General features: G+C 44.8%; 1 protein-coding gene across 5 annotated transcripts in view; it reads left to right on the top strand.

The window, feature by feature from the left end:
- The window catches only part of CAPS2 (calcyphosine 2), a 67,406-nt gene extending 58,282 nt beyond the window's left edge, over positions 1-9,124 (top strand). For all 5 annotated transcript variants that reach the window (XM_075931990.1, XM_075931995.1, XM_075931984.1 and 2 more), the window contains one exon: positions 7,872-9,124. In XM_075931990.1, the coding sequence (XP_075788105.1) occupies positions 7,872-8,047 (176 nt within the window). In that variant the 3' untranslated portion in view covers positions 8,048-9,124. The remainder of the gene's footprint in view (positions 1-7,871) is intronic.
- Positions 9,125-25,150: the final 16,026 nt, after the last annotated feature.

The raw sequence follows: 25,150 nt of genomic DNA, 5'->3' as shown, positions 1-25,150 counted from the left end.
ACTTGAGGCTGTTAATTAGAATTATTTTGTCCTCTGGCCAAAACACCTAAACACACCTGTTAGGAAAGGTCTAGTTACTATTTAATGATGCCTTGAATGCAGTGGAGTGGACTAGAAAATGTTTTGAAGTCCCTTCCAGTCCTACACTTCTAATATCCCGTGGTCATATATAGTTTCTCTGACTTAACTGACCAGCGAATGATAGACTACCTTCGATACTAGAAAGATACTGGACCAAATTATTAATAATTTTATAAGCACCTAGAGGCAAACAGTTATAAGAAATAGCCAGCATGGATTTGTTAAACAAATGATGCCAAACTAACCTAATTTCCTTCTTTGACAGGATTACTGGCACAGGAGATAGGGAGGAATAAATAGACGTGATGTATCTTGATTTTAGTAAAGGTTTTGATACAGTCCATATGACATTCTCCTAAGCAAAGTAGGGAAATTCGATCTATATGGAATTACTAAAAGGTGCACACTTAGTTGAAAGACTGTACTCAGAGGAGTTATCAATGGTTCACTGCCAAACTGGTAAAGGTATATTTAGTAGGGTCATGATTGGTTCTAATACTACTCAATATTTCCATTAATGACTTGGATAATGGAATAGAACAGGGGTTCCCAAACTTTTTGACATGGGGACCAGTAAATCCATTCATGAGCTTTTGGAGGACCGGTAACATTCATTTGCATATTTGCACATTCATTAAGCAAATGATGAATATTCAAATAAGTTGTTTCTGGTCCTCCCAAAGCCCCCAGTGCCAGCGTTAGCAAAGCTTTTGATACAGTCACCCACAATATTCTTGCCAGCAAGTTAAGGGAATATGGATTGGAAAAATGGACTGTAAGATGGATAGAAAGTTGGCTAGATCAGGGTTTCCCAAACTTTTTACTTTAGTTGGAACCCATTTTTTTTCAGTACTGTTTTTTGCAGCCCAAAAATATAAGTGCATATAAAAAAAAGAATGAAAAATGAATACATTTTCAGTGTTTCACTCAGCTGTATCTTCCGCCCAGCCTGGGCCAGGGCTTGGGGGACCCGGCGCCACATGGGCACTCCAGGAGGCGGGAGCAGGAGCAGATTGGGGGTAGGCTTTCTGGCTAGGAGGGAGGGTTCAAGGAAGGGTAGGGTTGCCAGGTGTCCGGTTTTGTACCGAACAGCCCAGTATTGAGGGTTTTGTCCGGGAAACAAATTGAGAAATTACCAGATATATAAAATGTCTGGTATTTTCTAATTAGGTTAGTTTTATTACAATTAGGTGTATCAGTCCTTAGCTGCGAACTGCCTGGCTGGTAGATGTGCTCACGCTGCCTGAGTGTGTTTACCTGCCAGGCAGTTTGCAGCTACTCGAGGGAGGGTATGTGGGGGTAGGGGGGGGCAAAATGGAATCCCCGGCCAGACTCACTCATCTGCCAGGGTCTGCAGGATCTGCATGTGCCCGGGACAGTTCCACTCCACCCCCCCACCCCGATCTCCCCAGTCCAGCCCTGCTTCCAGTGTCTGGTTCCCCCATTCCCACCAATCTCCCCTGGTCACCCCCTCCCCCCGATAATCCCCCAGACCAGCCCCGCTGCCCTCATCCAGTCCTGCTTCCGGCAGCTGGTTCTCCCGCCCACCTCCTCCTGATTTCCCCCGTCTAGCCCTGGTTCCACTCCCTGCCCTTCCCGAGCGCTGGACAGCCCCACTGCCCCCAACCCTGCTTCTGCCCGCCCACCCAGATCTCTGCGGAACAGCCCTGCTGCCCCCAACCCTGCTTCCACCACCTGCCCGCCTAGATCTCTGCGGGACTGCCCCGCTGCCTCCAATCCTGCTTACGCTGCCCAGATCTCCGCGGGACAGCCCTGTTGCCCCCAGCCCGGCTTCCACCGCCTGCCCAGATCTCCACGGGACAGCCCCGCTGCATCCAACCCTGCTTCCGCCAGCCGCCCGCCCGCCTACATCTCTGTGGGACAGTCCCACTGCCCCCACCCTGCTTCCGCTGGCCGCCTGTCTCCCCCCATCTCCATGGGACAGCCCTGCTGCCCCCAACCCTGCTTTCCGGCAGCCGGTTTCCTCCCCCACGCGCACACCACCTCCCAGCCCGCCCCACTCTGCTCCCCGCCTGGCAGCCGCACTGGCCCATAGTTTGGGAAATACTGGAATAGAGAGTATGCTCATGAAGTTTGTAGGTGACAGCAAGCTGGAAGATGTTGCAGGCACTTTGGAGAACAGAATTAGAATTCAAAATGACCTTGACAAATTGAAGCATTGGTCTGAAATCAGTAAGATGAAAGTCAGTAAAGATAAGTGCAAAGAACTACATTTTAAGGGGGGGGGTGATCAAACTATAAAATGGGGAGTAACTAACTAGATGCTAGTATGACTGAAAAGGATCAAGTGCTTATAGTGGATCACAAATTAAAAATGAGTCAACAATGTGATGCAGTGGTGAAAAAGGCTAATTCATTCTGGGGTGTATTAACAGGAATGTCATATTGAGTCATGAGAGGTAATTGGTCCACTTGACTCAAATGGAGTACTGTGTCCAGTTCTGGGAGTCACACTTTAGGAAATGTGGAAAGTGGCAGCAGAGTCCACAGAGACACTAAGGGTGAGTCTAGACTGGCAAGATTTTGCGCAAAAGTGGCTGCTTTTGCGCAAAAACTTGCCAGATGTCTACACTGGCCGCTTGAATTTGCGCAAGAGCACTGACTTTGTAATGTACAAAATCAGTGCTTCTTGCGCAAATACTTTGACGCTCCCGCTCAGGGATATACCCTCTTGCGCAAGAATACTTGCGCAAGAGGGCCAGTGTAGACAGGTACCTTAATTTTTTGCACAAGAAAGCCCAATGGCTAAAATGGCCATTGAAGCTTTCTTGCGCAAAAGCGCATCTATACTGGGCACAGGTGCTTTTGCGCAAAAGCACTTTTTGTGCAAAAGCATCTGTGCCAATCTAGATGCTCTTTTGCGGAAACACTTTTAATGGAAAATACTTTTCCGTTAAAAGTATTTCCACAAAATCATGCCAGTCTAGACGCAGCCCACGTTTATGGCAGGCTTGTGTACAGTAGAGTGATACCCCAACTTGCTGTGCACTAATTACCAAAGGGACAAGCTCTAAATGTATCCTGAATATAAGCTACCTTCTGAATAAACAATATTTTTCTGGGGTATGACATTCAGTAATCCCTTATAATTTGAGGTATTTTACCTTTTGAAGCCCATTTTCTGTTGTTAGAGCTCTGAAAAGAACTTACAAGGCTTACATCTAATATTCAAGAAAAAGGAATTTAAATCATAGAAGAAATCCAATTTTGAGATCACACTTTCATAGAAATTAATACTGGAATTCTTATTATCAGCAATATTGCCTAATTTCTTGAATATTCTCTGCAGTCTGTATCCATCTCCAGATTAGATATAAAAATTCAGAATAAACTCCAACCCTCGCAAAAATCAGTGGGTTTTTTATTTCCTTGTTTTTGTATATAACTGAGTTGTTTCTGAAATGCTTAAAGCCTGGAGCATTCCCATATATTACAGTTATTCTGTTTCCTCCTGTCATAGCACAGTTGGGTACAATCACTTAGCCCCCTTTATGGAAGAGACAGGAAATTTTCCAAAGGATTGCTTTAGGATTTAGGTGTCTCAAGATTAATTGAATAAGTTCAGTCTGCATTAAAAAAAATATTTCAACATTTGAGGAACTTAGCGTTTCGATTACTTTAAATTATTTTGTAGTTCTAAAAATGGATGTATTAAAAAGGGGATTATCTAACAGAAGGGGGGAAGTGATCTTGCCTCTGTAAAGGCCTACTGATGAAGTGGGGGGAAGAAAAAGGGGGCAGCTGCCCCAGGCCAGGTAATTCAAATCCTACAGTAATGGTGGTGGCAAATAGAGCACTGGGTCCTTTAAACTGCTGCCAGAGTACCACACCATGTGCTTTAAGCATCTCTTGGGGCCCAGCATAGTGTGCCCTGGGGTGGCACTGAAGGCTGGCTCTGCTGTCCTTAGCCCCACTTCTTCCGCCCAGGCCCCTGCTCTTTCTGGGAGCATGGAGCTGCGCACCTCCCACCCCGCCTTGTTCACGGGGCTGACAAGTCTGTTGGCTTTAAGAAGGATGTGAAGATTCTGGAGGGAGTTCAAAAGAGGACCATAAAAATGACCCAGAGACTAAAGAACAAGCCTTATAATGGAAAGCTTAAGGAGTTCAACTTCTTTATCTCACTGAGAAGGTTGAGAGGTGGCTTGATCTGTCAGTGGTGGCTTTTCAACCTAGCTGACAAAAGCATAGCAAGATCCAGTGTTTGGAAGCTGAAGTTAAAAAGTTCAACCTTGAAATATAGGTAGTTTCCTAGCAGTGGAAGTATTTACACATTACAAGGGGTTACTTGGGTGGGATGATGAGAGGTCGAGTTCACCATTGTTTGAGGCATTTAAAAGAAGTTTAGAGATCTTTCTAAAACGTGTATCTTACTTCCAGAATAAATTCTGTGGCCTGTGTATGTGCTGAATGGTCTTATGGTGGTCCTTTCTGTGATTTTTTTTCCATTCATTCCCTTCTTCATGGGCTGGGGGGAGAACAAGTTTGTCTGCATTGCCTTTCTCATGCTCACAACAGTGGCAGCTCTGCACTAAGATAATTACTAATCAAATCTTACACTTCAAATGATTGTCTGCGGGGATTAGGAAGCAGTTCTTTTCCCTGAAGTACAATTAGCTAGATGTATTCTGTGGGGGTGGTTTTCCACCTTTCCTTGAAGCATTATAGATTGGCCACAGTTGGAGATGGGACAGAAAAGGGGGTGAAACAGTGCTCTGAGCTGATGTAGAGAATCCTTTTTCTTAAGTGCCCGGCTGGTGTACCTTGCTCACATGCTCAGTGTGAAACTGATAACCAGATTTGGGGAAAGGAATACATTTCCTCCTAGTCAGATTGACAAGGATCTTAGGGTACGTCTACACTACAATGTTAATTCGAACTAACTTAGTTCGAATTAATTAATTCGAACTAAGCTAATTCGAACTAACGGATCAAGACTAAAAAACTAGTTCAAATTAGTGTTTTGCTAATTCGAACTAGCATGTCCACATTAAGTGGACCCTGAACCAGACTTAAGGATGGCCGGAAGCAGTGCCGGCAGGGCATCAGAGGAGGACTTAGAGCATGGAGATGCTGTGTCAGGCTAGCCGAGGGCTGTGCTTAAAGGGTCCCGACCCCCACCCCGGACAGACAGTTCTCAGGGGTGCCCCGCTTGCAAAGCAGTCCTGGTTTGGATTGCCCGGAGTACCCACACTGGGCACATCACAGCACTCGGCCATCAGACCGGCTGCACTTGCCGCAGGCTGCCATCTCGGGAGAGGGGGCAATTGGGGGGCTGCAGGAGAGCTTCCACCCCAAAAGCCCACAGAGCCAGCCCAGTCCTCCCCATCAGGGGCGCATACCCCATTCCTCCCTCACCTCCTTCCACTTACCCTTCCCTAGCCCCTCTTCTTGATGTACAAAATAAAGGACAATTGTCTTCAAAAATTGAATCTGTCTTTATTGAACAAAACTGGGGGAGACTGGGAAAAGGAGGTGGGAGAGGGGAAGAGAGAGGCTGGGAGAGGGGAGGGCAACTAAAATGATCAGGGGTTGGGAACAGGTCCCATATGAAGAGAGGCTAAAGAGACTGGGACTTTTCAGCTTAGAAAAGAGGAGACTGAGGGGGGATATGATAGAGGTCTCTAAAAGCAGGAGTTGGGTGGCGAGGGTGCATACAGAAAAGTTCTTCATTAGTTCCCATAATAGAAGGACTAGAGGACACCAAAGGAAAGCAATGGGTAGCAGGCTTCAAACTAGTAAGAGAAAGTTGTTCTTCAGAAAGCAAAGAGTCAACCTGTGGAACTCCTTGCTGCAGGAGGCTGTGAAGGCTACAACTAGAACAGAGTTTAAAGGGAAGTGAGATCAAGTCATGGAGGTTGGGTCCGTGGAGTGGTATTAGCCAGGGGGTAGGAGTGGTGTCCCTGCCCAAGGTTTGTGGAAGGCTGGAGAGGGAAGGCACGAGACAAATGCCTTGGTCACTGTCTTTGGTCCATCCCCTCCAGGGTCCCTAGGGTTGGCCGCTGTCGGCAGACAGGCTACTGGGCTAGACCTTTGGTCTGACCCAGGACGGCCATTGTAAGCTCAGGGCTCAGGGTCGGGGGTCTCAGTGGACCCCCTTGATTTTCATGCACACCTGCTCCTGGGTGGCCAGGCTGGCAGCTCTCCTGCCCTAGACGGCCACTTTCCTGTGCCTAGTGCGGAGATCGTGGACGAGGTCCGCTCTAGACCAGGCGGGTGCCCGCCTCTTGTGGTCCCGGGCAAGCTCCTGGGAGCCGCCAGCCTGGTCCCGGGAAGAGGGGGAGGGCTGGGGGGCATCGGGTGGGTGTCTCGATGTGTGCCAGGTGCAGGGTCTGCTGGCTGGGTGCTGGCAGTCTTGCACCTGGCACGGGCACCGTAGCCAGCCCGTGCCCCTTTAAGGGGTCCGGGGCTGGGAGGGGGGCAGACGAGTTTCCCTGGTGTTGGCCAGAGTGGCCACCAGGGAAACCTGGGGAGGGCTAGCCTCCCACTAGTTCGAATTAAAGGTCTACACAGCCCTTAATTCGAACTAGTAAATTCGAACTAGGCTTAATCCTCGTAAAATAAGGTTTTCCTAGTTCGAACTAAGCGCTCCGCTAGTTCAAACTAACGGAGCGCTAGTGTAGCGCCTATGAAAGTTAGTTCGAACTAATGTCCGTTAGTTCGAACTAACTTTGTAGTGTAGACATACCCTTAGTTTTTCATTTTGGCTTTCTCTACAACAAAGAATGTGATTTACTATTAGGTTCATATAGGCATATCTACTTTCCATTGTAGAAGCCATGGATGACTGCAGATGAAGCAGATGAAATTTTCTTCTGCAGAAGCCTGTTCGTGCTTCCCTATGGGGAGGTTGTCAGGAATGGATCCTCCAAAGGACTCTCTTAAGTTAGAAAGTGGCCTCAGGAAAAGTGAAGTATGCCACAGTTTACAGTAATGGGGACAGATTCTGTGCAATTTAGGGGTCCTGGAGCCTGAAGTGTAGGGAAGGCCTGTGCCTCTCTTCTATCTTGCATCATCACCTGCTATGGCAGACTAATATACCTAAAACTAAGAGGAGAAGGACCACTCTGAAACACCTGCTGGAAGAGAAGGTGAGCCCTGTGAGAAGGTGGAAGGAATAGCTATCCCCTGGCAGGAGGTGGCATCTTTGTAGAGAGGACTATTATTTAAGAATAATTCTTGGGTTTTGAGATGTTCAAGCGCTTCGAGAGAGCTCTCCCAGCATTCTACGTAAATCACCTCCATAAGGGGAGTAGTGGTTGCCTGGTTCACACTGGAGCTTTACAGCTCTGTAACTTGCTGCATTCAGGGGGATGAGGGTTTTTTTTCACACCCCTGAGTCAGAAAGTTGCAGCACTATAAAGTGCCAGTGAGGATTTAGTCAAAAAAGATTAAGCTTACAGTATGTAGCACACTTCTGAATTACTGGATTATTCTGTTTTGGAGTTCTTTGAAGAAAAATTGGTGGTGATGATAAAGGGAATATGATGTCCATTGTTATGGAAATAAGACAGTTCTAGTAGCCTAAATCAAATTAAAACAATTCTCCACTATTCCAATTACATTATTCATGTATAGTAAACTCAATTCTGGTTAAAAGTAAAGACAGACATTTCTTTTGACAAATACTTTTTAAAATAAAAAATTTGTAGTTTGCTAAAGGGAAAAATCTTCACAAACACAATTTTTAAAAGTTTATTTTCCTTACATGTATCAAATACTATATATTGAGTGTTTCTGAGAATATTTAATGGCAAATAATATTTTAACAGGCGATGCTACAGAGGAAGAAATTAAATCTTCATTTCTAGAAACTCTAGAGCATGTCTGCAGCAATCCCAGTGAAGTATCATATTGTGAGTTTGAAGATTACTATGAAGGATTAAGTATTGAAATCATGAATGATGAAGATTTTGTTAATATTTTAAAGAATGCTTGGGGAATTTAGAACTGCAGAATATATAGAATGTAAAAAAAAGACTTCAAATGATGATTAAAATATGAAGAATAAATCCTCACAAGTTACTTTTTGAATGAATGTTTCAAATTTGTTTTACTAGTCTGAAAATATTTGAGTCAATTTTCAGAAGGGTATATAAGTTATATGTAAAGCTCCCTTTGAATGTTTCTTTTTATGTAAATTTTGTGTTTTATTAAACAAAATTTATAATAACTTTATGCACTTCCCTCTGGAAGTAGGATCACTTGTCTCATTAAAATAGTGTAGCTTATTTTGAAAACAGCAGCCTAGAATACAAATATAGGTGAAAGGATACATACAGGAGAAAACTTACTATGCATTATAATTACCAGTTGTATTTTTCAGAAGCTTTAGATTTGACTGTATATATTATATATGAGCATTATGGGTTTTTTTCTCTAAAATGTGTTGCTCACCAAAGAGGACATTTATTTTATGAAATGCATAGGGCCAGATTCTGCTTGGCTCTTATGTTCATCAGAGGATGTAATTTATTCCTCTCATTTTCCCCCCAAGTTTCAGTAGGGGAGAGAGATCTACAATACTAAAAATGTGCATAGAAAATTAAGAACAGTGCATGCCTCCTTAATGTTCTAATTTGCAGAACAAAATACAGTCTGTTCTGAATATATTTACTGATCTTCACTAGACTGAACCACAGGTTCTCCAAAAGATTTTAATTAAATGCTTTTGACTAGAGTTTGGATTTACTTTGCATACTTGCGCTTAGGTTGCATAAATGTGTTCCAGGGCCTGTAATGTACTTTCACCCTAATAATCTTTTGCTGAATTGTTTTTTCAAACAAATAATAGATTTATGATTTGTAGATGAGTGGCTTACATACATCCTGCTGCTTTGATCATTAATTTTGGTTAAACTCCTTAGTCCAAACTGATAGGTGTAAAAGAAAAATCTTTCTAAGAATGCAGCAATCACAGTACAAAAATTAAAGTTCTAATCCACACTCTGTTCTAATGTTTCTTACTACAGTAAATATTTATTTAGCTGTACCTTTTAATAAAGTATATTTTGTGAATCCTGGAAAATTAATTGTATTAAGAAATAGAAAATGCCTTATTGATGTTTTTCGAATTATCTTTCACCAAGACTATTGTGAAATATATCTTTAACACTAGGATCAATTTAGAATCTGACACATCTTCAGTCCTGAGGTGTTAAAATGTGGTTTGTTTGACTACATTTTGGTTTTGGATCTGTCTTCTGGTCTATGGTAACACAAGTTTCTTCTGGAAAAATTTAAATAACGAATAGTCCTTTAGCATTTTAGAGACTAACAAAAATGTGGATGGTATGAGCTTTCATGGGCACAACCCACTTCTTCATGATGCCATCTACATTTTTTGTTAGCCTCTAAGGTGCTGCTAGATTATTTGTTGTTTTCTAAGTTTTTCCAGTTACAAACTAACATGGCTACCCCTCTGAAACAAGTTTCCTTTGTCAGACAAAACTTTGCCATTTTAATGATACAAAGCTTTGGTGGAAACAAAACATGTAATGTAACTGGATTACCCTCTCAAGTAAATAATATAGGAAGAAGTCAGGATACACCTAGGAAAAACATTGGGACATTTGAGAAGAGGCTTAAAAAAAGCTAAAGGGAAAAAAGATTCATAAGTTGGAGTTCTCACTTTATTGGAGGATATAGGCTACCAGGTTTATTGTATAAAACTGAACTTATGGAAAACACAACATCGGCATGAAGCAGTGGACACTTGAGTCTTTCAGCCTCAGAGCCTAATTAATTGATTGGAGATGTAACTCTCTACTGTCTTAGGGCCACATTTTAAAAGTATTTATAAGCCTAAAAATTCTAATAGGTTGCTAATGAGATTTTTGAAAATGCCTGGATATCTTACTCTCAAGCACCATAGCACTTTTGAAAGTGCCACAATGTGCCTTTTAAAGTAATACAATTGTCTCTTTTTCTGTAACTGGTTTTCTTTGAGATGTGTTGCTCACCACATACACAGGTGCCGAAGTTTTTCCCTCAGCAATATCCATTGGGGACTGGCTCCAATGCACTCCGGAGTGGCGCCCATATGCAACGATATAAGGTGCGCTGCTGACTCCTTTCCACCCCCCTCAGTTTTTCCCAGAAACTCCAACAATGGGGAAGAAAGATGAATTATGGAATGGACATGAGCAACACACCTTGAAGAACAACAGTTACAGAAAAAAGGTAACCGTCTTTTCTTCGAGTGCTTGTTCTTTTCCATTCCATTGTAGGTGACTCCCAGTGTCACCAGAGGTACTTGGGAATTCATGGAGAAGTCGATTACAACAAAGCACTGTAAAATTCAGTATCACCTCTTGCCTGCTGGGTGATGGCATAGTAAGTCATGAACATGTGTATCGAAGATCACATCACAGGAGAACTGGAGTGTCTGAATGGAATTGCTTGTACGACTTCTTGCTAGCCAACATGATAAACAGATGACTAGTTCTGATGTGCATTAGAATTGAGGACCCCCAGGCTTGGGCCCTGCTTCTAAGCAATTTGCCTTGAATTGACCCTTTCAGTAATGTCCTCAGAAACCACCTGTATTACAATATCTAATAGATCTGCATTTGGCATTATTCTTGGCATTGCCTAAGCTTTCATAAATAGTCTGTTCCTGCAGGACTAGTATTCCCATTGAGTAAAGCCATTTAGCTGCATCTGTAAGTCAAGTTCTTTGCTGCAACACAGAGATCACCAAAATAAATAATCTTCAAAGCTGCTCTATCTTATGAGTGCCAAAGGCCCTTAAAGCTGTTTTTAGCTGAGGATCTCCAAAGTGCAGTATGCTATAGACACACCCTCTTCCTCTCCTTCTACCACACTTCCCATGTGGAGAATGGTGTAGAGATAAGTGAATGAATCTTTGTGACTCAAATCACTAGTTCACTTGGTGTGACTCTGGCCACTTAATTGAATAAATGCGCATTGATGAATATTAATAGAGCCTTGTTAGTCTGATCTTGCTGAAACAAAAGAAAGGACTATGCAGCACTTTAAAGACTAACAAGATGGTTAGTCTTTAAAGCTCATCACCTAATAAACCATCTTGTTAGTCTTTAAAGTGCTACATAGTCCTGTCTTTTGTTTCATTGATGAATATTTTATCCCCCAGTATAAAGTCTGCAGTGGTAACTGGAATCTTGTGTGACATTTAATAAAAACCACACAATCTCCTCTCCTCCATCTCTGTCATTAAATGGAATGGTGACATTCTGAATTGGAAATGACAAACCTTAGGCAGCACCAGTGGGATAGCTTTATCTGTCAGATGCACAGATATAATCTTGCCCTTGTAAGAACTGATGCTAAGGATTCCATGTCAAAACTTGAGCACTTCTTGAATTCTTTTGGTAGTTCAGGTTGAGGGCTATATTTTTATTCTTTTGTGACAAGAAAAAAAGTCAAAATACACACTTGAAAATTATGCACATCCCACCCTCCCCTGGTATTCTAGTGTCAAAGAGGAGCACAGGGCTGATTACCATCAGTACGTCTACACAGCAACGTTATTTTGAAATAACTAGCGTTATTTGGAAAAGCTTAGTCCAGGTCTACACAGCAGGCAGCTATTTTGAAATAATGTCAAAATACTGTCAAGCTGGGGGACTTCTTACTCCGACTCCTGTAACCTTCATTGTATGAGGAGTAAGGGAAGTTGGAGGAAGAGTGCTCTATTTCAAAGTAAGTACTGTGAGGACTGTCCCAATTTCAAAATAACTTATTTTGAAATAAGCTGTGCAATTGATGTTGCTCAATTTGTGTCGCTTATTTCAAGTTAAGCCCTGCTATGTAGATGCACCCCATGACATGCTTTAAGTTCCTGGACAGAGGTGGTCAACTTGAGGAGTTGGGTTGTATAAGAAGAGAGAATAAGGATACAGCTAGACTGTGAGGCTCTATCAGAAAAAGATATGCAAAATGCACTCTGCATTTTACGTATCTTTTTCTGATACTTTTGTCGGAAGAGACTTTTCTGAAATTTGGCCCATCTGGACTGAGCCAAATTTCAGGAAAAAAAACCCTCTTTCGAAAGCCCCCTTTTTCCTCGTAGAACGAGGAATTAAGGGACTTCCAAAAGAGCGCGTTTGCTCTTCTGCAAAAAAAAAAAAAAAAAAAAAAGACAGAAGAGCAAATGTGTTCCCTGGATGAGGTGGAGTTTTTTCGGGATACCTGTGGTGTCCCAAAAAACGCCTGCAATCTATCTGTACCCCAAGAGTCCAAATCCTCTCCCAAGTGTATCCCTTCTTGACAAACTCAGTATCCAGTGATCTTTTTATGAAAGGGCAAAAACCCTGTAGTGTAAATATAGCCCCAGAGATCACCTTTTTGGTTACAATATGTGCATCCGGCGTAGGCTGCAACAAACACTTTTAACAAAAGAAAAGAACCTCTGACATCCACTCAGTTGGCACAATATTTGGTAAACTATCCAACCACAGTATCAACAGACACATCTGCCTATGGGGTAGGAACAGTTCACACACAAGACCAGACAGATGGAAACTAGAGACCTATTGAATTCACATCACACAGCGTCAACAAATCCAAGCAGCAGTTTGCTCAAGCAGAACAGGAAATTCTAGCAGTCATTTGGCCTGAGAATGGCTCATCTGTGTATATCTGTTTGGCTTGAATTTTAACATAGACCACAAACCCTTAATGGCATTACTGAGTTCAAAAGCATTGAAATCTTCCCCATAGGATACAAAGATTTTGTCTGTGGCTGATGCAATTTGCTTTCGATTTTGAACACATACCAGAGAAAGCCCCCATAGTCACAGACATTCTTTCTAGAGTTCCAGTTGAACAGCCACCAACAGAAGAAGAAAAGGCTTTAGCGACAGAGTCAAAGTCTGCTTTGACGATGTTCTGGCAGCAATTTGTGTCTACTGGCAGGCTCCGAACATTAGATATGAACACTTTTGATAGGAGCTTCTGCACCTGGTGGAGACATACCTCTTAAAGCCTTTCTAAACATGTCATTTCTCTGACTTTACCAACTCTGTGGTGCTCCAGCTGTCTCCATCTAGGCACAGGAGACATATTAGGATTAGCAGATAGTTGCTTCCAGTGTAACACCAGTTTCACTTTGCAGGGACTTTCTCCTCTACCCTTTCTCTCTAGTTTTGTTTGATGATGTTTCTCACTTCTGTAGATGGGCTTTGTGTTGGATTGAAACTTCCTAATTCAAAACTATAAACCCAGGAATTTTTCATTCTCCCCTGAAATAGTCTGATTTCATTTCCCATGCCTTTTTGCTGCATTCTCTACTTGGGGGAGAAAAACTAACCAAACCTTCCATTCACCGGAACTTCTGATATCCTTTTATGGGGAAGAGGAAGTTTGTCCCATTGTTTCTCTTCTCCACTTTTGGGCCCCTTAGAAGTTGTTGCTGGCCTGTTCCCCATGCTCTCTGCCTTTGAGAATTTTGGCTAAGAGGCCAGTAGGAAGCTTTACTGTGATACCCCAGAGTGCACTGCACATCCACTATGGAAACCCCAGGCCATTACAGAAGAATATGAATTCTTTTTCCAGAGAAATCCCTATGGGTGTTCCATAGCAGGTGTCGGTATGTCCCAGCATTGAAGACCAGACTCTTCAAAGTCATGCCCGGGCGGACTGTGTGAGCAACATGGTGCAATCGCGCATGTACGGCCACTCTCCCCTCAGTTCCTGCTTATCGTCCCTGGTTTAAGACTGAGCTCAGCATTGCTCTTTACTCAGCGTTGTTCTCTGTAGATAAGTAGTTCATTTTCACCCATTCTTCTTGTTCTTTCCTTCATTGCCCAACCAAGTTCGTCTTCCTACTAAAAAAATAAACACATAAATAAATAAAGCCTGTTATCTACGTTGTTTTTCCCCCATTGCCCCTGGTTTTACTTTGGTTGGACAGAAATGCCTGGATCACCAGTATTTAAGCACTGTTCTGCCTGTAATGATGTAATGCCCATCTCTGACCAACACTCCAAGTATGTTAAATGTTTAGGTGTGAGCCATGTGCAATAAGCTTAAGGCACGCATGTTCAGGGATAGAGAATTCTGCTTTAAGAAGCTATTGCCTGAAAAAGCACAGCACTCTGCCTCTCACCCGGGCACCCACCAGCCCAAAAGACAGAAATCTGATAAAGGGAAAGAATCCCCAAAGAAACATGCCTCCTCTCTACCTCATAAATCATAGTTGCCTAAATGGTGTGTGACCGAGAGTTGAGGCCACGCTGTGCCTCAGTACGTGTGACGCACCAGGCACCTCCAGCCCCTAGGTGGTACCACCAAACAGAATGTGCAGAAGCCGGGCACTGAGGCTACAAGCCACAATGCACCTGCCTTAAGAAGCTCAGGGCCCATCGTAGCACTGGTCAAACAAAAGGCAGATTCATCAGTACCAAGAATACATCACTCGGCACCACAACCTTTAGTGGCACTGGACTTGTATTGTCAATGCACACGCCAGTGCCACAACCATAACAGCACTGCAACTGTCATCTGTACCAACAGATTTGCAGCAAACATTGGTACCATTTATGGTATTGTCATTAACTGACCATCCACACCAGCACCAAGCTACCTTCATTATAAGGACCTTACCATTTCCTCCACCTTTAACTCCCCATTCCTCAGCATAAATTCATCACCAGCCACAGTGGCACCAAGGCACATTTCTTCTATACTAATATCTAGCAATGAGGCTGATGGAGAGGAGTTATCTTTCTCACCTCAACTCGTGCCTGGCACTGAGGTCTAGGGGACTGTCTTAACATCCTAATTTCAGACACTCAATGGGGGCTGCAATCCCTATCTAGGGACCACATCCTGGATGCCTCTGCCCATGCCATACAGCCCATAGTGGCAGTACTGGAGCCTGTGGGGATATGGTTACTGTTGCATAAAAAAGCCTCCGCCTGAGCTTACTTGATTTTATACATGCATTTTCTGAAAATACACTAAACTGTAAGATCTAAGATTTTAAAATGCAACTCACTATGATCTTTGTCAAACTTTGCAAATTTGCTTTATAAGTTCAGAAGCTCACTGTAAACTGCAACTTTGTAAACTTTGTAACTCTCAGCCACCTTGTTTATAGCTTGCTCTAAACTGAATTCTCCTCTAAGAGAGAGAGAGAGTGTGTGCAGGGCCGTGCTTAGACCGATTCGACTGATTTGGCCGAATCGAGCCCTGCGCCTAAAAGGGCCCCGCTCCCCAAACCCGGAAGTGTGCCGGGCCATGGGCGGCGAGTTACTATTCAGGGCCGGGGGCTCCGGACTCCCCCTGCTGACCCCCCCAAGTGTCCTCCCACTCTGCCCCAGAGCATCCCCCTTGGCCCTGAACTGTCCCTGCCATGCGCGGCTCTCAGCATGGTTCCCCCTCGCTGGCTGCTGCTGCCATGCGCAGCATTGCAGGTGGGTGGAGAGGACGCCCGGGCATGATATGACATCACGGCCCGGGATTTTAAAACTTCTCAGAGCCACGTTGCAGGGCACGGCTGGCTCCAGATTCAGACTCTGGGGCCTGAGTGCAGACTCTGGCTCTGCAAAGTGGAAGGCAGAAGGTAGGGAAGGGGCTTGTGTGGCAGGGGAGAGGGAGGGAAGACAGGAAGGGGAGAGGGGAGGGGGGACAGGAAGGGGCTTGTGCGGAGGGGGAGGAGGAAGAAAGGGGAAGGCACCAAGAGACAGGGTGGAGGAGAGACAAATGGCAGGGGGCTAAGTGCAGACAGTGAGAGAAAGGGCAGGAGGGGAGAGGGGGGACATGGCGATGCTGGGAGAGGAGAGGGGAAGGGCATTGGGGGCTAAAGCGGGAGGAGGAGGTACTGGGAGAAGGCTTGAAAGAAGGGGTGGGCATGAGAAAGGTGGGGATGGAGCAAGGCATGTGTGAGGGCACAGAGGGGCAGGAGGGGAATGGGGTAGAGAATGGTGAGGGGGTGGGCATCAGGGAAAAAGAGGGTAAAAGGGGCAGAGGCAGTAAGGGAAGGAGGAGGCACCAGGAGGGTGCAGGGCTAAGGGAAGGTGCAGGTGCCAGGGGATTCTGGGGTGAAGCAGAAGGGCAGACACCTGCAGGGGAGGGACCAGCACCAGAGGAGAGAGGCAGGGCAGGTGTGTAGACAGAGGTGTTGGAAGAGAGGATGAGGAGTTGGGGGGCAGCAGGCACCAGGGGAGATGATGGAGCAAGGAGAGGAGACATGGCAGCAGAGAGAAAAGGTAAAGGTTAAAAATATTTATTAATAACTTGGTATGCTGCCTAGGGCCAGGTTTTTTGCGCCCCGCAGTGCAGTTTGTGTTTATGTGGGGATCAACACGTGGCCGGCGAGTGGAAGCCAAAACAAAAAAGTAGTCAATGTAATGATCTTCTGTTGATATGTGTTTTAGTAGTTAAATTCTTGGACTGTTCTTGCTCATGAAAAGTGCTGTCACATGTCACATCGGGTAAACGTTGCATTTTATTAATATCAGCAGAACTGACTTAAATGGGGCCTGTGTGTTGTGTAGTCTTGCCTTAATCTTTGTATTCATGCCTATCAGTGTGAGAGAAGCTATTTGTATATATTTGCTTGCATATGCAACCACACTTAAGTTGAGGCCATCAGCATGTTCTGTAAGTATCAGTGTGGTTCCTAGGGCTTCCACAGTTGAATTGCCCTAGTTCATCCCTGACAGGTGTCTGTCTAACCTTGTCTTAAATATCTCCAGTGATGGAGATTCTGCAATCTCTCTAGGCAATTTATTCCAATGTTTAACCGCCCTAATAGTCAGGAAATTTTTCCTAATGTCCAATCTAAACCTCCCTTGCTGCAATTTAAGCCCATTGCTTCTCATCCTAACCTCAGAGGCCAAGGAGAACAATTTTTCTTCCTCCTCCTTATGATACTCTTTTAGACACTTGAAAGCTGCTCTCATGTCCCTTTTCGGTTTTCTCTTTTCCAAGGTAAACAAGGCCAATTCCTTCAGTCTTGCCTCATACCTCATGTTCTGTAGACTTTCATCATTTGTGTTGATCTTCTCTGGACTTTCTCCAGTTTCTCCACATTTCCTGAAATATGGCACCCAGAACTGGACATGATACTCCAGCTGGGGCCTAATGTGGATGGCTCATTCCCTGCCTAGGGGACGTGAGACTGGGCGGGTTAATTTCCAATCCTGTTTATTCTTTTCCTGAGCCAGGAGGGCATGGTAGTTCTGATGGGGGCTCTGCAGGAAGGCAGCCCACAATGCCCCCTGCCTGAAACCTTGTGCAGGTATTAAACAGCTGTCCAGCCCACCCTAGAGGTGACGGCATTTCAGTGTGCCTGAAACAGCACAGCACCAGCAATGGACAGGAGAATGGCTCCCGGGCATGGCTTGCTCATAACTGGTTCAGTCCCATTGGATGGGCCTCAGCCTCTTTTCTTCCCCTCCCCCACTTTGCAATGGGGCTGTATACTCTGGGGGGAGAGGGGTGGAGGGAGGCAGAGGTGTCTCCCTGCAGCAGATGTAGACACGGCTCTGTATTAATCATTCTCTCATTGAAGCTTTTAGCTTTGTATTGAGTCCTTTTACATGGAAACTTTGTATTACATCTTGGTAGAATAGTTTCTAGCACAAATGAGGCAGAGACTGTCCCTGTGGGGTGAATGAGATGGGAATGGATAAGGCGGAAGGTGAGCACCTCTGGGCAGTTGCAAAGGTTGGAGAGAGGATGGAAGCCAGATCCAAGATCAATGAGCCCTGAGACGTGGGCCCATTGAAAGGAGACTGGACCTGTGGATGCCTTGGGGGTCAGCAGCAAGGGTTTGCTTTGGGAAGCCCCCTCTTTGGAGGTGAATGTGTCAGCATTGAGACACCACCCAGAAGCCGGCAGACACTAACTGCATATTCATGGGATGGCTCTCACAGATCTTGAACATGAATAAGATGATAGATCTGCAGGAGTGGGGGACAGTGGCATAGCGAGGGGGCCAGAGGAGTCAGTTGCCCCTGGGCACCATGCTAGGGAGGCTCCAATTTAATCCCATTCTGCTCCCCCGTCATCCATTCAGCTCATGTTCTCCTACTCCACCTGCCACTGGCAGCTGGAGCCTCCTCCCTGCCTCTCTGCTCCAAGCCCAACCCTGCTCCAAGCCCGACCTTCCTCCATCTCCATTGGAGGGTTAGTGCATGTGGGAGCCTGGCCCCAAACTGTTGGGGGTGGGGGAAGATGCGGTATAAGTTCCCCTCAGCTGTGCACCAGGTTTGGGGCCGTGCCACATAGCAGCGGGGCGCAAATTTTTCCTTTGCCCCATGACACATAACACCCTCGCTGCGCCTCTAGTGGCACATCCAAACAAGCCACATGAACTCAGTACAGGTGCATAACACAAAATCCATTCTGCTCATGGGAGGAAACTCTTATAAGGCTATGTCTACACTGGCGGCTTCTTGCTCAAGAACATCTTGCACAAGGGTTCTTGTGCAAGAGGTCTTGCGCAAGAACACGTCCACACTGCCATGTGCAAGCTGTGCTTTTGCGCAAGAGCATCCATGGCAGTGTGGACGCTCTATTGAGCAAGAAAGCTCCAATGACCATTTTATCCATAAGGGTTTCTTGCACAAAAAATCGCTGCTGAGCATCAACACTGCACTCTTGTGCAAGAGAGCTTACATCTGTTAGAAAAGAGCGTAGCTCTTGTGCAAGACTCCCTCTCTTACCACGCCATACTGTAAATTTCCTTGCGCAAGAGCAGGCTGGCAGTGTGGCTGCTCTGTGGGTTCTTGCACAAGAATGGCTGTACTTGCGTAAGAAGACGCAAGTGTAGACATAGCCTTAGAGGAAACACTTCCCCCAGCCTCTCTGCCCCCGAGTTAATGTCACACACATTGGGTTAATGCAATTGCAGGATAGTTGCATGAGTGGGGTTTGGTGGGGGCCAAACTAATCCCTGTTGGTAGGCGGATGGTGGGAAAAGTCCTTCGAGAGGGGTGACATGACACCTTTTATTTCTGGTCATGTGTCCATCTTGCCCCAAGCATGTTGCCTCCAGAGGCTTGGCTAATGGCGGTTAGGGGGTGTGGCTAATGGGGCACCACCAAAAATTATACAAATCTGCCAGCCCTGGAGGAGGAGTGCGTCGGCTGCCTATGTGTGTGTTGGTGAGGGATTTTTTTTGTGTTATGGTGGGGTTTTTTTTGTCTCAACCAAAATTGCTGTGGGGCCCCGTTGAAGTTGTTCGAATTGGGCCCCTCACTTCCTAAAGCTGGCCCTGTGTATGTGTGTGTATGTGTATGTGTGCTTGTTTGAAGCTGCAAGGTTAAGGCTGGAGCACATGGTGATGAGTCATCAGAGACAGCTGCTTTGCTGGATAAAGAGAAGTCTGGGCATGCTCCCTGGTGATGAGGTGGATGAATCACAGGGGCCATACAGACACAATATAAAGGAGAGGGAGCATATGTGAGACTCTCTCTCTTTCTTCCCCTGCTCCTGAGGAACTCCTCTACAGCCAGTGTCTTTCCTGACCAGCTCCCCAGCCATGATGAGCAAACAGACCCTCCAGAATCTACATGCCTTGCTTCCTTCTGCATCCGATATACCTGTGTAAGTGTGTGAGTGCCTGAGGGTAGGATTGAATGTGTGTGAATGAATGGAGGGGTGTGTGTGCTTGTTTGTGTGTGTGAGAGAAAGATAGCTAGTTCCCTCTTTAGGTTAAACCTTTGGTGGCTGCTCTGTATCTTCTTTAGTTTATGCCTTTAGTGGCAATAAACCCATGCTAGTGTAACCCTGGGTGGTCTCCAGTGGGAATTTTTTGGGGTAACAGTTACAAGAGAAAACAATCTAAGACGACAAACAATCAACCCCTGCCCTCTCTTCCACCCCAGTCTCCCATCTCCTCAGAGGATTCAGAAGGACTCACCAAATCAGCAGGTCTCCTGACACCAATTTATCCACCTCTCTAGATGAAGCAATAATGCCACCACCTCCAATGGCACCAGGCTACTTCATGTCCTTTCAGGACCTTTTTAAAAGAGTGGCAATGGAACACTGCCATAGAGGAAGTCTCTGAGACCCAACATGAACTTACCAACATACTACAGATCACCCCTGCTGTCAAGATTGCACTCCCCATAAACCCTACTATTATTGACCCTGCAAAAATGATTTGGGAGACCCTTGCAACTACACTGCTCACCTGCAAAAGAGCTGATTAGAAAATATTAAATTCCCCCAAGTGATCTGAGCTTTTGTCTACCCATCCATCACCTAACTCTCTGGTAGTTGAAGCTGCACACCAGAGAAATAAACAATACCAGCCATGATCTACCCTGGCGGACATGGAGAGCAAGTTGCTAGACTACTTCGGTAGAAAAGTCTATACTTCCACCTTTCAGTTTAGAGTCACCAACTATGCCGCATTGCTTGGGAAATATGACTTCAACAACTACTCAAAGTTCAATACTTTTATTGATGATATACCTGAGGTAAAGAAACAACAATTTAAAGCAGTGGTCACCGAAAGACATATGATTTCCCGCACAGCCTTACAAGCCACCCTTAATGCTGCTGACACGGCCACTAGGTCAACAGCCCCAGCGGTCATTATGAGGTGAGTCTCCTGGTTTGACTCTTCAGTATTTCTCAGGGAAATACAGTCCACAGTGGAGAACTTCCCCTTCCAGGACAAAAAGCTTTTCTCAACAAAGACCAATGAGGTCATACATTCCATGAAGGATTCAAGAGCCACTCTACATTCCCTGAGCATTCATATTCGTGCAAACAGAAGGCGACAGTTTAGGTACCATCCATGCCCAAGACCCAAGTACTCTTCATATACTTATCGTCAGCAGAGACAGGACCAGCGGTCTCAGCAACAACATTGCTGGGGCAGGCAGCAGCATAGATGTAACTAAACCAGAATTGCAAACCAGCTGCCTCAGCCAAACAGCAAATTTGAGGCCTCGGTTGAGGGACTGAAAACAACTTCCCCTGCTCCCGAGTTGCTAACTCCTGATAAAACATTTAACCATTGTCTTCTGCCTTATTACACAGCATGGCAGACCATAATATCTGACTAATGGGTGCTGTATTCAATCTATACAGGATATACTATCCCCTTTCCCTCCTTTCTGGTTGAGAATTTGAAAGTGAAAGGCAGCTTGGGTGAAAGTGATCATGAAATCACAGAGTTCACAATTCTAAGGAAGAGTAGAAGAAAGAACAGCAAAATAGACACAATGGATTTCAGGAAGGCGGATTTTGGTAAGCTCAGAGAGCTGATAGGTAAGGTCCCATGGGAATCAAGATTGAGGGGAAAAACAACTGAGGAGAGTTGGCAGTTTTTCAAAGGGACATTTTTAAGGGCCCAAAAGCAAGCTATTCCGCTGCATCGAAAAGATAGAAAATATGGCAAAAGACCGCCTTGGCTTAACCACAAGATCTTGCATGATCTAAAAATAAAAAAGGAGTCATATAAAAAATGGAAAGTAGGACAAATTACAAAGGATGTATATAAGCAAACAACACTGGAATTCAGGGGCAAGATTAGAAAGGCAAAGGCACAAAATGAGCTTAAACTAGCTATGGGAATAAAGGGAAACAAGAAGACTTTTTATAAATACATTAGAAACAAGAGTAAGACCAAGGACAGGGTAGGCCCACTGCTCAGTGAGGAGAGAGAAACAGTAACAGGAAACTTGGAAATGGCAGAGATGCTTAATCACTTATTTGTTTTGGTCTTCACCGAGAAGTCTAAAGGAATGACTAACATAGTGAATGCTAGTGGAAAAAGGGTAGGTTTAGAAGTTAAAATAAAAAAAAGAACAAGTTAAAAATCACCTAGAAAAGTTAGATGCCTGCAAGTCACCAGGGCTTGATGAAATGCATCCTAGAATACTCAATGAGCTGATAGAGGAGGTATCTGAGCCTCTAGCTATCATCTTTGGAAAATCATGAGAGACAGGAGAGATTCCAGAAGACTGGAAAAGGGCAAATGTAGTGCCCATTAATAAAAAGGGAAATAGGAACAACCCTGGAAACTACAGACCAGTTAGTTTAACTTCTGTGCCAGGGAAGATAATGGAGCAAGTAATTAAGGAGATCATCTGTAAACACTTGGAAGGTGGCAAGGTGATAGGGAACAGCCAGCATGGATTTGTAAAGAACAAAACATGTCAAACCAATCTGATAGCTTTCTTTGATAAGATAATAAGTCTTGTGGATAAGGGAGACACGGTGGATGTGGTATACCTAGACTTTAGTAAGGTGTTTGATATGGTCTCGCATGATATTCTTATCAATAAACTACGCAAATATAACTTAGATGGGGCTACTATAAGGTGGGTGCATAACTGGCTGGATAACCGTACTCAGAGAGTAGTTATTAATGGTTCACAATCCTGCTGGAAAGGTATAACAAGTGGGGTTCTGCAGGGGTCTGTTTTGGGACCGGCTCTGTTCAATATCTTCATCAAGGATTTAGATATTGGCTTAGAAAGTATGCTTATTACATTTGCAGAGAATACCAAGCTGGGAGGGGTTGCGACTGCTCTAGAGGATAGGGTCATAATTCAAAATGATCTGGACAAATTGGAGAAATGGTCTGAGGTAAACAGGATGAAGTTTAATAAGGACAAATGCAAAGTGTTCCACTTAGGAAGGAACAATCAGTTTCACACATACAGAATGGGAAGCGACTGTCTAGGAAGGAGTACGGCAGAAAGGGATCTAGGGGTTATAGTGGACCACAAGCTGAATATGAGTCAGCAGTCTGATGCTGTTGCAAAAAAAGCAAACATGATTCTGGGATGCATTAACAGGTGTGTTGTGAGCAAGACATGAGAAGTCATTCTTCCGCTCTACTCTGCGCTGGTTAGGCCTCAGTTGGAGTATTACGTCCAGTTCTAGGCATAGCATTTCAAGAAAGATGTGGAGAAATTGGAGAGGGTCCAGAGAAGAGCAACAAGAATGATTAACGGTCTAGAGAACATGACCTATGAAGGAAGGCTGAAAGAACTGGGTTTGTTCAGTTTAGAAAAGAGAAGATTGAGGGGGACATGATAGCAATTTTCAGGTATCTAAAAGGGTGTCATAAGGAGGAGGGAGAAAACTTGTTTATCTTGGCTTCAGAGGATAGAACAAGAAGCAATGGGCTTAAACTGCAGCAAGGGAGGCTTAGGAAACGTTCCTAACTGTCAGGGTAGTCAAACATTGGAATAAATTGCCCAGGGAGGTTGTGGAATCTCCATCTCTGGAAATATTTAAGAGTAGGTTAGATAAATGTCTATCAGGGATGGTCTAAACAGTATTTGGTCCTGCCATGAGGGCAGAGGACTGGACTCGATGACCTCTCGAGGTCCCTTCCAGTCCTAATATTCTATGATTTCCCCTCCTCACCCACCCACTCTGTCCCTCTTCAGGGACCACTCTCATAATGCTATCCTACAACATGAGGTTAACCATCTACTCAGATTGGGTGCCATAGAACTAGTCCCACAGAAGTATGTGGGGAGTGGATTGTACTCACAGTACTTCCTTTCTCAAAAGAAGAACAGTAGATGACACCCCATTTTAGACTCTAGAGTCCTTAACAAACTTGTAAAAAGACAGAGGTTCAAGATGGTAACACTAAACACCATTATTCCTGCTCTGGACTCAGTGACTGATTTTCATCTCTTGACTTACAGGCTGTCTATTTTCATGTACACATTCATCCTGCTCATAGGCGCTTTCTCCACTTTGCCCTACGTACGTGCCACTACCAATACCCTGTCCTACCATTTGGACTCTCTAAGACACCAAGGGTCTTCTCCAAAATGCTTGCCATAATCACCGCCCACCTAAGGAAACTCAACATCATAATTTTTTCTTATCTCAACAACTGCATAATCAAATCCAGATCGGAGGTACAGTCCTACCATGATATTCACATGGTCATGACCTGCTTCCCTTCCTTGGGCCTACTAATAAATTGAACAAAGTTAGTACTCACACTGATATAGTCAATATAGTTTATAGGGACACAGCTTGACTCAATGGTGGCATTGGCTTCCTTGCCAACTGAAAGGTTCGAGAAGATCAGAAATCTAGCCCAAAAGCTACGCGTGATGCCACAGGTCCACTGCACATGATTGTCTTCAGCTGCTCAGCCACATGGTGGCATGCAACCCAGTGGTTCCCAATGCATCCCTATTCATAAGGTCCCTAAAAGGCTCACTCAGTCTACAGACCAAACCCCATCACTAGGTCTCTCTCTATTCCACCCATGGTAAAAAATGCACTACTGGGGTGGACAAAGACACAAAACTTATGCACAGGAATCCCATTTCAACCACCAGAGCCCTCTGCCCTCATTGCAACAGACGCCTCCCTCTTGGGTTGGGAGGGGTGCACATGGGAGATTTAACAACACAGGGCTTCTGGACACCAAAAAAAGGGCTCTCCACCTAAATGTACTGGAGCTAAGAGCTGTAAGACTAGCCTGCCAATGCTTCCTTCCTGCAACAGCACACAAGCACGTCAAAATATACACCATCAATGTTGCCAGCATATTTTACATAAACAGACAGGGAGGCGCCCATTCCCAGGTCCTCTGTAGAGAGGCAATTACCTTGTGAAATTGGTGTCTTTTCTATGGCATCCCTCTCAGCACTTGTTATCTACCAGGTGCACTGAACACCACAGCCAACGCTGTAAGCAAATCACTACCTCAATAGAACAAGTGGCAGATAGACCAGATGACACTAGATGCAATCTTCACGTACTGGGGTTGTCCTCTAATAGTTCTTTTTGCCACAAATGCCAACAAAAAATGCCCCCTATACTGCTCCAGGAAGAGCATAGGCAAAGTCTCCCTCGGAGATGCTATCACCATGAAATGGAACTTCTGGCTCCTCTGTGGCTTCCCTCCCATTCCCCTCCTTCTCCACACAATGCTTAAGATAAGGAGGGGCAAGGCCAGAGTTATTCTACTAGCTCCATGCTTGTCCAGACAGCCCTGGTTCCCTTTCCTCAGCAAAATTGCACAGTTTCTGCCAATTTCCTTGCCACGCAACCCCAGGCTGATATACCAACCAGTGTACAGACCCAATACCCAGGGTTTCCCAGACTCCAG

The sequence above is a fragment of the Pelodiscus sinensis genome, chromosome 1 (genome assembly GCF_049634645.1).
Source record: "Pelodiscus sinensis isolate JC-2024 chromosome 1, ASM4963464v1, whole genome shotgun sequence".
NCBI lineage: Eukaryota > Metazoa > Chordata > Testudines > Trionychidae > Pelodiscus > Pelodiscus sinensis.
This window is presented reverse-complemented; position numbering and strand designations above follow the sequence as displayed.